The sequence below is a fragment of the Trematomus bernacchii genome, unplaced genomic scaffold, assembly GCF_902827165.1.
Source record: "Trematomus bernacchii unplaced genomic scaffold, fTreBer1.1, whole genome shotgun sequence".
NCBI classification, from domain to species: domain Eukaryota; kingdom Metazoa; phylum Chordata; class Actinopteri; order Perciformes; family Nototheniidae; genus Trematomus; species Trematomus bernacchii.
The window spans coordinates 447,229-459,664 of record NW_022987686.1 but is presented as its reverse complement, the minus strand read 5'-3'; the positions used below and the strand labels follow the sequence as shown (position 1 = coordinate 459,664).

Sequence of the window (12,436 nt, the reverse complement as noted above, 5' to 3'; positions counted from 1 at the left end):
TCTGATAGCAACTTTCTGTGGGTCCGCCGACATCACCACGGATGGACACGTCAGTTCGGATGGAAATCTGTATCCGCTCGTTGTGCACCCGTTTTTAAAAGATTTGGGTACGGAGGAAAAGAGAGAGGGTTTTATTTTCTGACGCTGCGTGAGTTCCCCGACGCACCGGGGACACATATTTATGTATAAAAGACATCACAAAGTGCATTTTTTATGATAGGTCCCCTTTAAGTGACATCACTTGAATCAGAGGCCTTAAGGATGAAGACTTCAAGTTGGAGAATTCATGTGAAATCTTTTTATTCCTGTAAAATGTCTTGCAAATAATGGTGTTTAAAATCGGAACCTGATATTTCCTGACACATTTCTATTCCTTATTTTGACAAATGCAGATCTGTAGTTATTTAGCATCATTATAAAAATAAGTTTTGTTTTAAGTATTGATGTTGGAGTCCTTTTATCCATCTCCAAAAAACTATATTTTGTCTTTATGCTGTCTTGTATTCCCTTGAATTACCTATGATTTACACCATGACATTTATCTGTAAGAGGGTAAAGTATTACAAAACTTTTGATCCATAAAACTAGGTAATAAAACATCTGCATCAAGGTTATGAGTTACTGCATCGCCCCTTACTTTGATGTTTGCAGCACACTGCCAGTGTTGGCACAGAAAACCTCCTTAACGGTAACACTTCAAAATGTCTTTACTTCAAATAGAAATTAATGCCACATTTCCCTGTCTTCAATTACAGAGTGTGTCATAAGGAGGCTGTCCAGAATTCTTCTTCACTTGTTATTTTCAGTTTTATTCTCCACACTTGACTTGAGAGAGGCGTTCGCCCTGCTCGTATATTACATCCCGCCCCTTTCCCGAAAGCCCTCTGCTGTTACTCCAACCCCGTGGCCTGTCTGTCAACCCTTGTTCCCATGGCAATTAGTTAGAAAACCTGGCCAATTATCTGGGGCTCTCGAACGCACAGCAAACAAACTGCACCAAGCGACGATGTGCCACCATTATCCACCAAAAAACGCCTCTGGGGGAGATTTGTGTGATGGTTTAATAGTAGGATAGTAAAAGTGCTGCAGAGGCAACATTGTTGAGTTCATATAGTTTATAGTGTGCTCTGACCCTATTGAATGTTTTATAGTAAGGGTGTCTATCTACATATCCAGCTGAATGGGACAAGGCCACAAAGAGAGGACAAAGCATTAAAGCCTGTTGCAGTCCTGCTTCTGAAAAGACAGGCGTAAGGAGCGGGTTTGAAACCAAATGTCATGGTGTCACAGTGATTCAAAAAGCTGAGAGCCATGCTGCACAACCTGTTACATACTTTGCCCGGCCAAGCAACAGAGATTGAGTGTCTCTCTATTCTGTGTGTAGGTGACGCGTCCCCTCAAGAATGTGGTTCTCTTCCTCTCGCCGTTCGCTTCAATTTCCCCTCTTACTTCACTCACTGTCGCTTGAGGAATCTGGAAAACACCAGCGGGGAATGAGAGGAATTTCAGCTTTTCGTTTTTTCCCTTAACCACCCCCTCACCCCTTGCTCTCTTTACTTTGGACGCCTCTGCACAGCCGGGCTCTTGAGTTTTCTCTTGTTTCTGAATGCGGCCCAACAATAACAACCTCTCATAAACAATGGGGCTTGTTGATTGGGGGGTTGAGAAGGAGAGTGGCCCTCGGAGTATGTTCTGCTGGCACTAGGCCTCGCGAGCGATACTAAACGTCCAAAAGTACAGGCTGCATCCAAAGATTTTAGGGCAAGTTTTTAAAAAACGCACCATCTCTGAAGGACCATAAACACATGCTTTAGTTCTTTCTTAATCTATCTTTCCTCCAAAAAGGACTTTGATGGACCAAACGCTGAAAGGGGATGCTGGTCAATGTCAGGAAACCACAAAAGTACAGGGGGAAAAAAAGTGGAATTCTCTACTTTTACAGCACCCGTGGACTCGTAAAGGGAGTCTGGATCACATCGGGTAGGATTGTGAACAAGACGACCACGGATCTCTGCCCCGTCTTTTTCAGCCTATGGGCAAACAGCTTCAGTCACATGCCAGTTAAACAGCCGAGCAAGTTATACCCAGTGTCTGTGACAGAAATCATAATGGAGAGTGATGTGTCCTGGAATAACTCCGACTCTTTTATTTCCATTTTGGAAGATGATACCGCACAATACTGGATATTGTCTCTCATCTGTTGAACCATTTTTATATCAAGTAAATCAAAATAAAATGTCAAAGGACATTCTTTGGAATAGGATGGCTAAACAAATCACTGTCTTTTGTAATTTTCTAAAGGCCGCATACCAAAGTTAAGCTTTTGGAAATAGAGAAGTTTTTCCAAAATATCTCAGATGTACAAACAAAATATAACAGTCCAGAGGCTTTTGTTGCAACACACAGATGTGGAGCTCCCCCTTGTGGACAAAATGATAATTAGCAGCAGTTTATTCTAGTTGTTGGTACATTTGGATAATGAGTCAAATGTGAAAGAAAGTCATTTAAATATGTTTCTGTTATAATTCAACTTTATTCATAGGATTTAAGGAGTCACAACCAAAAATAAACACACTCTGGAAATTATTCATTCGCACAACAAGCACTCAACAAACAGGTGTTCTGTTCAACATCGTCATCAGCATCAGTGTCCATGGAATGGGTTAGATGCCACTGGTCGTCATTTCCCTGCAGGCTTGAATGGATCGGACCACACCTTCATACCTTAAGAGAACAATTAAACATCTACAGGTTCAGAAAGGCATAATAATAAAATAATAATCATCTAATAATGATAATAACCATGTTTTTTCAACGCTAAGTGCTTTTAAAATCTGATTTCCAATTACCAAATATATGTTCTCCATACAGTACTAAAAGACTATCAAAAGTGTGCTAATATTGTAAATCCTATACATCTGGAGCTCCCTACAGAACTGCATTGAGACGGTCAACCTTTGTTTGACAGACATATACCTGACAAGTCTTGCAATGTAAATCACGTTAATATTCATCTAAAGAAAGTTCAATACTTTCTGACTGATTGTAAAAAAAAAGATTTTTATAAAACAGCACTTTTTTGCGGCATTTCCGCATAAACAATATCATTGAGTCTAAAATATATACCTGTTGTGTGGACAAAGTTCATAAATCTACTATGTGCTCTTACCCACGGGTTGAATGTCTGCCTGGTTGACTCCTGCCCGGTTCGTCTTCTGAACATCTCCTAGCAAAGACAGAATGGTACAGTATTGTCAGAAGATTTCGTGGTCAAAATCAATGCCATAAACAAAAAAATAAACATTTGCAGCTTCATTGTTCCCTTCTGTCTGCAACACTGTAATAAAAGTATCCACTGTTTGTGCTGACTTTCCATCTGTGCTGGCCAAAAATGGATCAAAATAAAAAGACTGTCCAATAAGATGAGTGGCAGAACAAAGACATTCAATAAAACCACCAACATTTCAGCAAAATGAATTTTCCTGGCATCATTCTACTTTGTTCTTTGTTGTGTTTACTGTTTAGGAAAAGTGGAAAGTAACCTCTGGGTGTCCAGTTAGAAACTCATATTGCATGCTTACAAGTCTGTGGAAAACCCTTTTAACTCTGTCCACATTTAATTTAACAGTATAAGTAAATAATAATATGTTTTGGGAACATAAAACCATTACTTCATTATGTTAAATTAAAAGCAAGAGTGCCATATAGCAGGTTAGCTGACTAGCTGGCTAACTAAATATTTAAATATGCAAAGGTGTTATTGTCACATGCACAGCTACAGTGTAGTTATGGCAATTATAATCGTAAGTATATATATAAGACATAAAACAATACAAAAATAGAGCAAGAAAACACAGTTCAGATCATTAGCAATAAAATAGTCCAACAAAATGTTGCAAATTAACAATGTGCAATAAATAAATAGACTAAGATAGGCTAAAAACAGCATGTTAAATCAAATACCCTAGTGGAATAAAATACTGCTTATTGTAAAAATAATAAAATGTGAGTTACAAACATGAATAAGTTATGGAGACACTTAGGCGTTTAGCAGTCTAAGCTAATAGCTTCGTTTATTTTAGTAAAGCAAAACTTAGTTTAGCTGTGTTTACAAAGAATATGTACAATGCTTACATGTTTATTGCAACAACACACTTAAGGACACTAGTTAGCTGTCTGGTTTTGTAACCGTATTTTTATAAAAAGCCACTTACTGTACTCATGGTTATGCACCATTGGGTAGACAAATATCGGGTAAAACACGGCGGCAATCGCTGTTACAAAGCCCCCAAATATCAACGCTATTCTCGCATTTTTTGACATTTTAATCTATCATTTGGTGGTCCTCTCACCTCCAAGTGCAAGCAGTGTTTACAATTATTACTTCCGGTGTAAAGGTTACGCAAACCACGCTTTAGGAAGAAAAAAAAAGCGACGTCAAGCTCTTTTGGTTCTTCTAGGCCGCCGTCGTCAGAGTCACATGCTGCAGCACAACAATAATAAGGAAGTGTGGGAGAAGAACTGTAAAGTTATTTAATTTCTTCTTTCATGGGCTTAAAACGATGAGCTTTTTAGCTGTTTTTGTGTTTTTTCTATGCTGCTGTTACTCAGCAGGAGAAAACAAGCCAATTCAAACCTTTGTAATCCCTCACAGTCACATGGATGTTGGCTGGGTTTACACTGTTCAGGTAGGTTTCTATCACCATTTTCTCTATAAAAAGGGTTAAACTTGATGTACATCGTGCTGTTTGAATATGCCCCCCCTCCAAAACACTGTTAACCCTTAATGTGGATGATTGTGTGTATTTTGTACTAAAGATAATGTGTATTTTCCATAGGAGAGTATGCACGCCTATGCAGGTAATGTGTACACCAGTGTGACTGAGGAGCTGTCAAAAGACAAGGATCGCAGGTTCATCGCTGTGGAGCAGGAGTTCTTTCGACTGTGGTGGGATAATGTGGCCACAGACACTCATAAGAAACAAGTAATGATGGGTTTACACTTTGTTCTGATGTAAAACAATGCAAAATTGTCTAAAAATGTGTCTTAAAGGGACTTTCTTGTGTGGAATTTTATAATGTGTGGGGATTTGAATGAGACGGATGACAAAACGAGTGCATCAGGTGCTGACCTTAAAATTCAGAGTAAATGTTTAACCCATCATGCCTTGTGATTTCTAGGTACGACAGCTCGTAAAGGAGGGTCGGCTTGAGTTCATCCTCGGGGGCCAAGTGATGCACGACGAGGCTGTAACCGATCTAGACGACGAGATACTACAAATGACAGGTAGTGCAACCCATATCCTGCCCCTGTAAATGTCATCTTGAGAGAAGAGATATGTAGTTGACCTTTTTCTCTGTGGTGCTTCAGAGGGACATGGCTTTCTTTACGAGACGTTCGGGGTGCGTCCTCAGTTTTCCTGGCACGTGGATCCATTTGGAGCCTCTGCGACCACGCCGGTCCTCTTCGCCCTGGCTGGGTTCAACGCCCACCTCATCTCTCGGGTCGACTATGACCTAAAAGACACCATGCAGAAAGACAAGGTATTAGTAGATGCATCAGCACAATTACTACTGCAATCACTGAAGGGAATACCTTTTAAAAAATTGCAAATTGTACAACAAAAATAGCAGTTTACACACTTTTACTTTTACATCAGCATGTTTATCTATCTTTTGTTACAGAAACTACAGTTTGTATGGAGAGGATCCCCCTCTCTTAAGGAGAAGCAGCAGATCTTCACACACACTATGGACCAGTTTAGCTACTGCACCCCATCCAACCTGCCATTTTCCAACAGGTAGTCCATGTTTATATGATGTATTAATGACAGAGAGACAGACGTGCCTTGAACTCTCTACCTACATTTCACCTAATTTATATTTTGATATTTCTAAATTGAGTATTATTAAATGCACATACTGGAGTTTTTTCATCATAAGGAACCATTTTCTTACGTCTCAGCTCTGGTTTCTATTGGAACGGAGTCGCCTTGTTCCCCGATCCCCCTAAAGATGGAGTTTACCCCAATATGAGCCTGCCCGTCACCAAGGAAACGATACACGCCTACGCCAAGACAATGGTGGATAACATCAAGCAACGTGCGGCGTGGTTTAGGACGAACCATGTGCTCTGGCCATGGGTGAGAAAGTTGTGAATCTATGTAATAGCATCAGTTTTTACATGATTAGAATATTTATATAACATATAACTACAATCTTGAGCTTTATTCTCGTGTTTCAGGGCTGCGACAAACAGTTCTACAACGCAATGGTGCAGTTCAACAACATGGATCCTCTAATGAAGTACATCAACCAGAACAGCAAAGAGTTTGGGGTGACGGTTCAGTACGCCACTGTCAGTGAATACTTCCAAGCCATCCACCAATCAGATGTTGTCTGGGAGCTCCGTGGAAGTGAAGATTTCCTACCATATTCCACTGGTGAGAATCTGTATCCTCACGTTAAAAGACGAAACAAACACATTTTTCTTGTTTAAATATAATTTACCCTGGCTGATTTATTTCCTAGAGCCACACCAGGCGTGGACGGGGTTTTACGCCTCCAGGAATGTTCTGAAAGGAGTCGCACGGCGGGCCAGCTCCCAGCTGCATGCAGCGGAGACTCTGTTCACCCGGTACCGGATCAGCTTCCCTGACGGACCTGTAGCTAAAGACTGGGCTCTGGAGAAACTGAGGGCGCTTCGCTGGGCTGTATCAGAGGTGATGTGTAAACATATGTTTCCCCTTATACAGAAAATAAAGCAATGGGTGTCTGTTCACGCCGAAATACGTGATAGGGTTTCGAAATGTGGTTTGTTATTCGCAATTCTTAAGCCAATTTGAAGGTTTATTTAAAATGTCCACTTTGTGTGCTTAGATAATCCCATATTTTATAATCATGTCAAACCAGGTTTATGGTGCGCTTCATTTGCTCACCTGTCAATGCCATCATAGCCCCTCTAGTTGCTCTTACTTCAGGGGAAACATGGAGGAAGGGAGTCGGCAAATGTGCATAAAAGTGGCTAAACTAAATAGGAATAACATTTAAAAATATTAACTTGTCCGTAAGGGATTTTCATCGGCACTGGTGATTGTTTAACAGTAAGGACTACAACTCCCAACATCCTAAGATGCTTCACAACATCGTCAAAGTTCACCTTTCGATATTGATTTGATTGGGAGACCTCTACAACAGAAATGACTTTGAAATGCGTGTCAAATGAACACAACTTCCGAACTGGCGTGTGTTTCTCTAGGTCCAGCACCATGATGGCATCACTGGCACTGAGTCTCCCAAGGTGGCGGACATGTACATGCAGCATCTGACGCAAGGCATGATGGGAGTGGACGAGCTTCTGGCTGCGCTCTTCCTGCTGCCCCACAGCCTCGAAACACCCGGCATCCTCAGCAGCCGCTACCACAAGAAAGGTGTTGACATTTGCTAGCTTACATTAGCATGCACTCATATTCAGCTACATGCTAATACTAGCTGTCATTCTCAACAGGTGTTCATCACGCTTTGGAGCAACATGTGATCGTTTACAACCCGTTAGCTTGGAACATCACCACCATCATCAACGTCACCGTAGCCTTCCCTAATGCAGCTGTATTGGATGATGATGGACAACTAGTGCCAGCCCAGGTTAATGTTGTTTTTATTATAAAGTTGTAATTAATTGTAACTATTGATGGACTGGGTAAAATGCAGCAGTTACAGGATAATGATAAGACATGTAATAGTACAGAAAATCCATTCTGCTCTCCGTGTGTTACAGATCCAGAGGTCGGCACAATCCAATGTGACCTACGACCTTTTCATCGTGGTGGATCTCGGAGGCCTTCAGCACAGAAAATACTTGGTTAAATTATCTGAGGAGAAATGCTCTGGGAGGTCCAAGTGTGGCCGGACGTACAAAGCCAAAGGAGTTCAGTTTGAGAGATGTTTCACCCGGGACTCATGGGAAACAGGGAGGAGGCTGCTGCCTGTTCTGAGTGGATGCTACAAGCTGATGTTTGACCAGGATACTAATCTACTGCACAGCATCACACATCTGTAAGAGAGTGGAGAGAGTGTTGCACCACATGCAGAAATACTGAAATATTTGCACTAAAAACAGGCAGTAGTTTACGTATTATTACCGAAAATACATTTGTAATGGATTGTTTTTCAAGCATATGGTTCAAATGTCTCTTAGCCAGTCAACTGAATACATTTTGAATTTGGACATTTGTGCAAAACAAGCCATTTTAAATGTTAATCTGCATTTTTAGAATTTGTAATGACCAATGTTAACTACTTTCTACAACACAAATAAGGATAATAGTCTATAAAAAGAAACAAATGTACAGATCATGAGGCGAGGGGAATTATTCAGATAAAAAAAACTCCTACATTCTGAGATTAAAGTTCTATATTTACAAGAAAAGATCTTGGATACTACCTGCTGAGATTATAAATAGTAAAAAAACCACTGTCGTAATCTCAGACACTTATTAGAATGTAAGGATAATTTGCTTAAATTGCAACTATCCTGTGTAAATCCCATTTCTGTGTCTCATACAAATGCTTTTCCCTGGTGCCAGTGTAACTCTCTGACCTTTTGACCTCTGTGTCATCCTTGGCAGCCAAGATAAAAGGAGAGTAATGATGACTCAGGATTTCTGGGAATACCAGGCCAATGGAGACGTGAAAGCCGGGCCCATCTCTGACAACTACATCTTCAGCGCTAACGGGTCAGCTGTTCGGTCCTACAGGGCGGTGGAGATGGAGATCATCCCCGGGAAGATCGTCACGGAGATCAGGCAGAACTTCTACAGGTAACATCAACCTTCTGTACTGTAGTCAAATCAACCCTTATGTGGTATTTAATATTTTAATTTAAAGGGGACCTATTATGCAAAATCCACTTTTTCATGTCTTTTATACATCAACATGTGTCCCCTCTGTGTAAAGAGATTCTGAAAGTTTCAGGAAAAAAGGTTCTCTCACTTTTTGTCCTGATCCATTTATATAAAAACCTGTCGGAAAATGAGCTGATCAGATTTTGGCCACTTTATGATGTCATAACGTTTTTTTGGCTTGTGTAACCATTAGCCAATCACCAACCAAGGTAACACCCCGAGCATGGCAACCATACTCGGGGGTCTTCTTCGCTGCTTTTGGTGTATTTTGTGGCGGAAGTACAGCGCCACTTACAGGCCCGGCATATGTACTACAGCGTCTCCAGCGGGTCGAGCGGTCTCGTGTGGACGGACACGTTTGTTGAGCCGATACCGTGTGGACGGAAGACTTTTTTGATATCGAATTCGGTTCGGACAGAGAATCAGCACTTTTGAAACAGGGCTGAAACAGAGGGGATTATGGGATGCTGCAATGATCTGTTTGGTGTTTGGAGCCAAACACTTCAGAGACATGTTTTGTATATATCTGAGACCTATAATATATTGATGAAAAACAGTATAATAGGGGACCTTTCATATATTTCAACTTCTAGAGAGGAAGGTGATAAAGACTACACTTACTCCATCATAACCCGAGTCCCAGAATGCTTTGGGAGCAGGCTGCAGTGCCACAGGCTGGAGCAGAGGTACTGGGTGGGCCCGCTGCACCTCAACACAGAGGTGGTGCTCAGAACCAGCTCCTCCCTGAAGAACAACCGGACCCTGTACACCGATGATAACGGCTATCAGATGATGAAGAGGACATACAGGAAGTTCATCAACAACACAGTAGCCAGAGTAAGTTCCTGGATGTATAAGGCAATTATGGTATAATGGGAATACTGGAATCTGTGGCATAATGTGTGTATAATATGTATTTTGCAGAATTACTTCCCCATGGTCCGGGCAGCGTACATTGAGGATGAGCTCAGCAGACTGGTGCTGGTCAGCGACAGAGCTCACGGTGTGTCCAGCCAGGCCAACGGACAACTGGAGGTAAAAGGGAATATATGTTATTTATATTTGGGGTAATACACAAATAACAGGAAGTGAAACATATGGCTGTAAATTCGAGCTTACAAATGATATTGTTAAAGTAAAACTAAACTGAAATGACATTGCCAGGTTAAACAAAAATGTAAAATATAATCAAAAGGATAACAAAAATATTATCGTTTTAACTGTTTTGCTTTAATTATCACTCCAAAAAATAATTTCCCCTTAACTCTCGCAAAATCAAACCACAGAAACTGAGCACACTTCCAGGAGTGTCAATGTAACCCACATTTGTACATGCATTTAGGGCTTGTCTGTAAATAAAAATACAAAACTGAAACGTAACTAAAACTAGGACTTCAAAAAATCAAAATCTAATGAACATAAAAACTATTATAACCTTGGTATATAGGAAGATAAACCCCCCCCCCACCTTATCACCTGAATGTCCTCCGAGAGCACCATTGTGTTCTTTTTAACCAAATATCTCTCAGAGTGGCGTGGGGAGGGGCTCCTTATTTTCATCTGAAGTAACAGACAGAGAATCAGCACTTTTGAAACAGGGCTGAAACAGAGGGGATTATGGGACGCTACAATGATCTGTTTGGTGTTTGGAGCCAAACACTTCAGAGACATGTTTTGTATATATCTGAGACCTATAATATATTGATGAAAAACAGTATAATAGGGGACCTTTAACATCCTGTGTGTTTTCCTCCTCAGGTCATGCTCCATCGGCGTCTTTGGAACAACCTCCCCTGGAACCTGGGCTACAACCTGACCCTGAACGACAGCTCGGTGGTGCGGCCCGCCCTGTGGGTGATGCTGGGCTCCATCAGCACCGCTGCCAGGCTCCAGCAGAGGGAGGCCATCGAGCTGCAGCACCCCCCTGTCATCACGCCCATAGACCAACCCCGTGAGAGCCTAGCTATTTAGGGCTCAAAACAGTAGATTTTTATGTTTTTTTAGCACTTATCTTTGTGTCTCTTGTATCCTCAGAGAAGCAATGGCATGAGGAGAAACCCAGACGACTTTCTCCGGTGCGTTCGGTGGTCCTGCCGCCCAACCTCCACCTGCTCAGCTTCAGTATCCCCGGGTGGAGCTACAGCTCTAATCATGCCGTTCACCTCGGCCACATAAACTCAGGTCAGGCCACAGGTTTTTTTTTTTTTACAGTCCTTTAATTTGTCCTAGGGATTAAATTCTGAAAAGTACATTTTGCTTTACATAAATCTAGGTAAGGACTTGCACTCAGAGCCAGACTACGATCGAGTCCTGTTGAGGATCATGCATCTCTTTGAGGAGGGAGAAGACCCAGAGCTCTCGAAGCCAGTCACAATAAACTTGAAGGTGCGCCACATATACTCGCAAGTGGAAAGCCTTACATTTGTATCATTTAAATATAGAACTTACATGATTTTTTCGCTTTATAACAGGATGTCCTGCAGGGCATTGGGGAAGTAAAAGGGCTGGAGGAGCGTTCTCTCACAGGAACCTGGGACATCACCACGCTGCAGAGGTGGACGTGGAAGACTGAGGATAACTTAGAATCAAGTGAGAAGTCTTTTAACACTGGCATTCAAATATTTAAAAATAAACCTATATTAATATGTGGAATTTTAAACATTTTTCCCATTCCTTGTTTGTGTTTTCTTTACCTCAGACAGCACCATGTGTCCGAGTGGCGGTGATGGTGCGTTCAATGTGACCATCTCTCCCAAGGAGATCAGGACCTTCTTCGTTCACTTTGCCTCCAAGAACTTTTAGGCTGACCTGTCTTCCGTGAAGATAGCTAATGACAAAGCTTTTAGCAGTGTATATAAATGCTTCTTTTTGCACATTTTGTTAATTTGTTGACTGATTGATTGATTCCCTGTTGATTGACTCTGAATAAAGTGATTATTTTTGATATTTTCGTTCATTGTCCTACTTTCCTACTATAGCCAACCAGCACTACAATAAAGTTTGTTGGATAATTGGGATTTTTTTACAAATTACCAATGAGAAATCCAAACAGGATGTGGAACCTAATAGTTCAATAGAGTGAATAAACTTCGAAAGAAACTATCTACAGTCAGATGTGCAACAATCTTCAACTCAGGCAGCCTGGATTTGTCCAAAGTAAAATAAAAATCTGTCTATTAATAACACCTAGGCTATGCTTACTTTATGCAGGACCTGCAACTTTTCAATTTAATTTAGAGTGACATTATCGTTCAAATTGGTCAATTTAATAAATTGGTCAATTTAATAAATTGGGCCTTCTGTGAAATTACACCAGGGAGGGGTCACTCATTCTTCTTGCTGCTTTATGATGTTTTTAGATACATTTTATTTGTTTAAATGAATTACGGGCATGGCATATACTGCATGAACAGAAACATGAATGATGGACAAGGGTATAGTGTAGACTTTTTCCAAGAATTGTCAAACCATGCTTTAAATAAGTATACTTTACTAAATATATGCAGTTAGACCTATGACTCTGGGGCCCAAAA

The 12,436-nt window shown here is 41.0% G+C and overlaps 2 protein-coding genes across 2 annotated transcripts; one reads left to right on the top strand and one right to left on the bottom strand.

Annotated features, from left to right (window-relative positions):
• Positions 1 to 2,509: 2,509 nt before the first annotated feature.
• smim20 (small integral membrane protein 20) lies at positions 2,510 to 4,394 on the bottom strand. Its single transcript, XM_034136917.1, has 3 exons — positions 4,215 to 4,394; positions 3,170 to 3,226; positions 2,510 to 2,724 (listed from the first exon to the last, which is right to left on the bottom strand). Exons 1-3 carry the CDS (start codon positions 4,321 to 4,323, stop codon positions 2,681 to 2,683), a joined length of 210 nt encoding a protein of 69 aa, XP_033992808.1. The 5' UTR covers positions 4,324 to 4,394; the 3' UTR covers positions 2,510 to 2,680.
• A 75-nt stretch (positions 4,395 to 4,469) lies between these two features.
• On the top strand, positions 4,470 to 11,849 carry man2b2 (mannosidase, alpha, class 2B, member 2). The gene is made up of 19 exons (XM_034136980.1): positions 4,470 to 4,688; positions 4,839 to 4,985; positions 5,182 to 5,287; positions 5,372 to 5,544; positions 5,686 to 5,801; positions 5,966 to 6,143; positions 6,245 to 6,443; positions 6,532 to 6,722; positions 7,259 to 7,430; positions 7,508 to 7,644; positions 7,778 to 8,055; positions 8,628 to 8,819; positions 9,497 to 9,740; positions 9,828 to 9,938; positions 10,662 to 10,854; positions 10,938 to 11,084; positions 11,176 to 11,288; positions 11,375 to 11,492; positions 11,602 to 11,849. Exons 1-19 carry the CDS (start codon positions 4,563 to 4,565, stop codon positions 11,703 to 11,705), a joined length of 3,045 nt encoding a protein of 1,014 aa, XP_033992871.1. The 5' UTR covers positions 4,470 to 4,562; the 3' UTR covers positions 11,706 to 11,849.
• Positions 11,850 to 12,436: the final 587 nt, after the last annotated feature.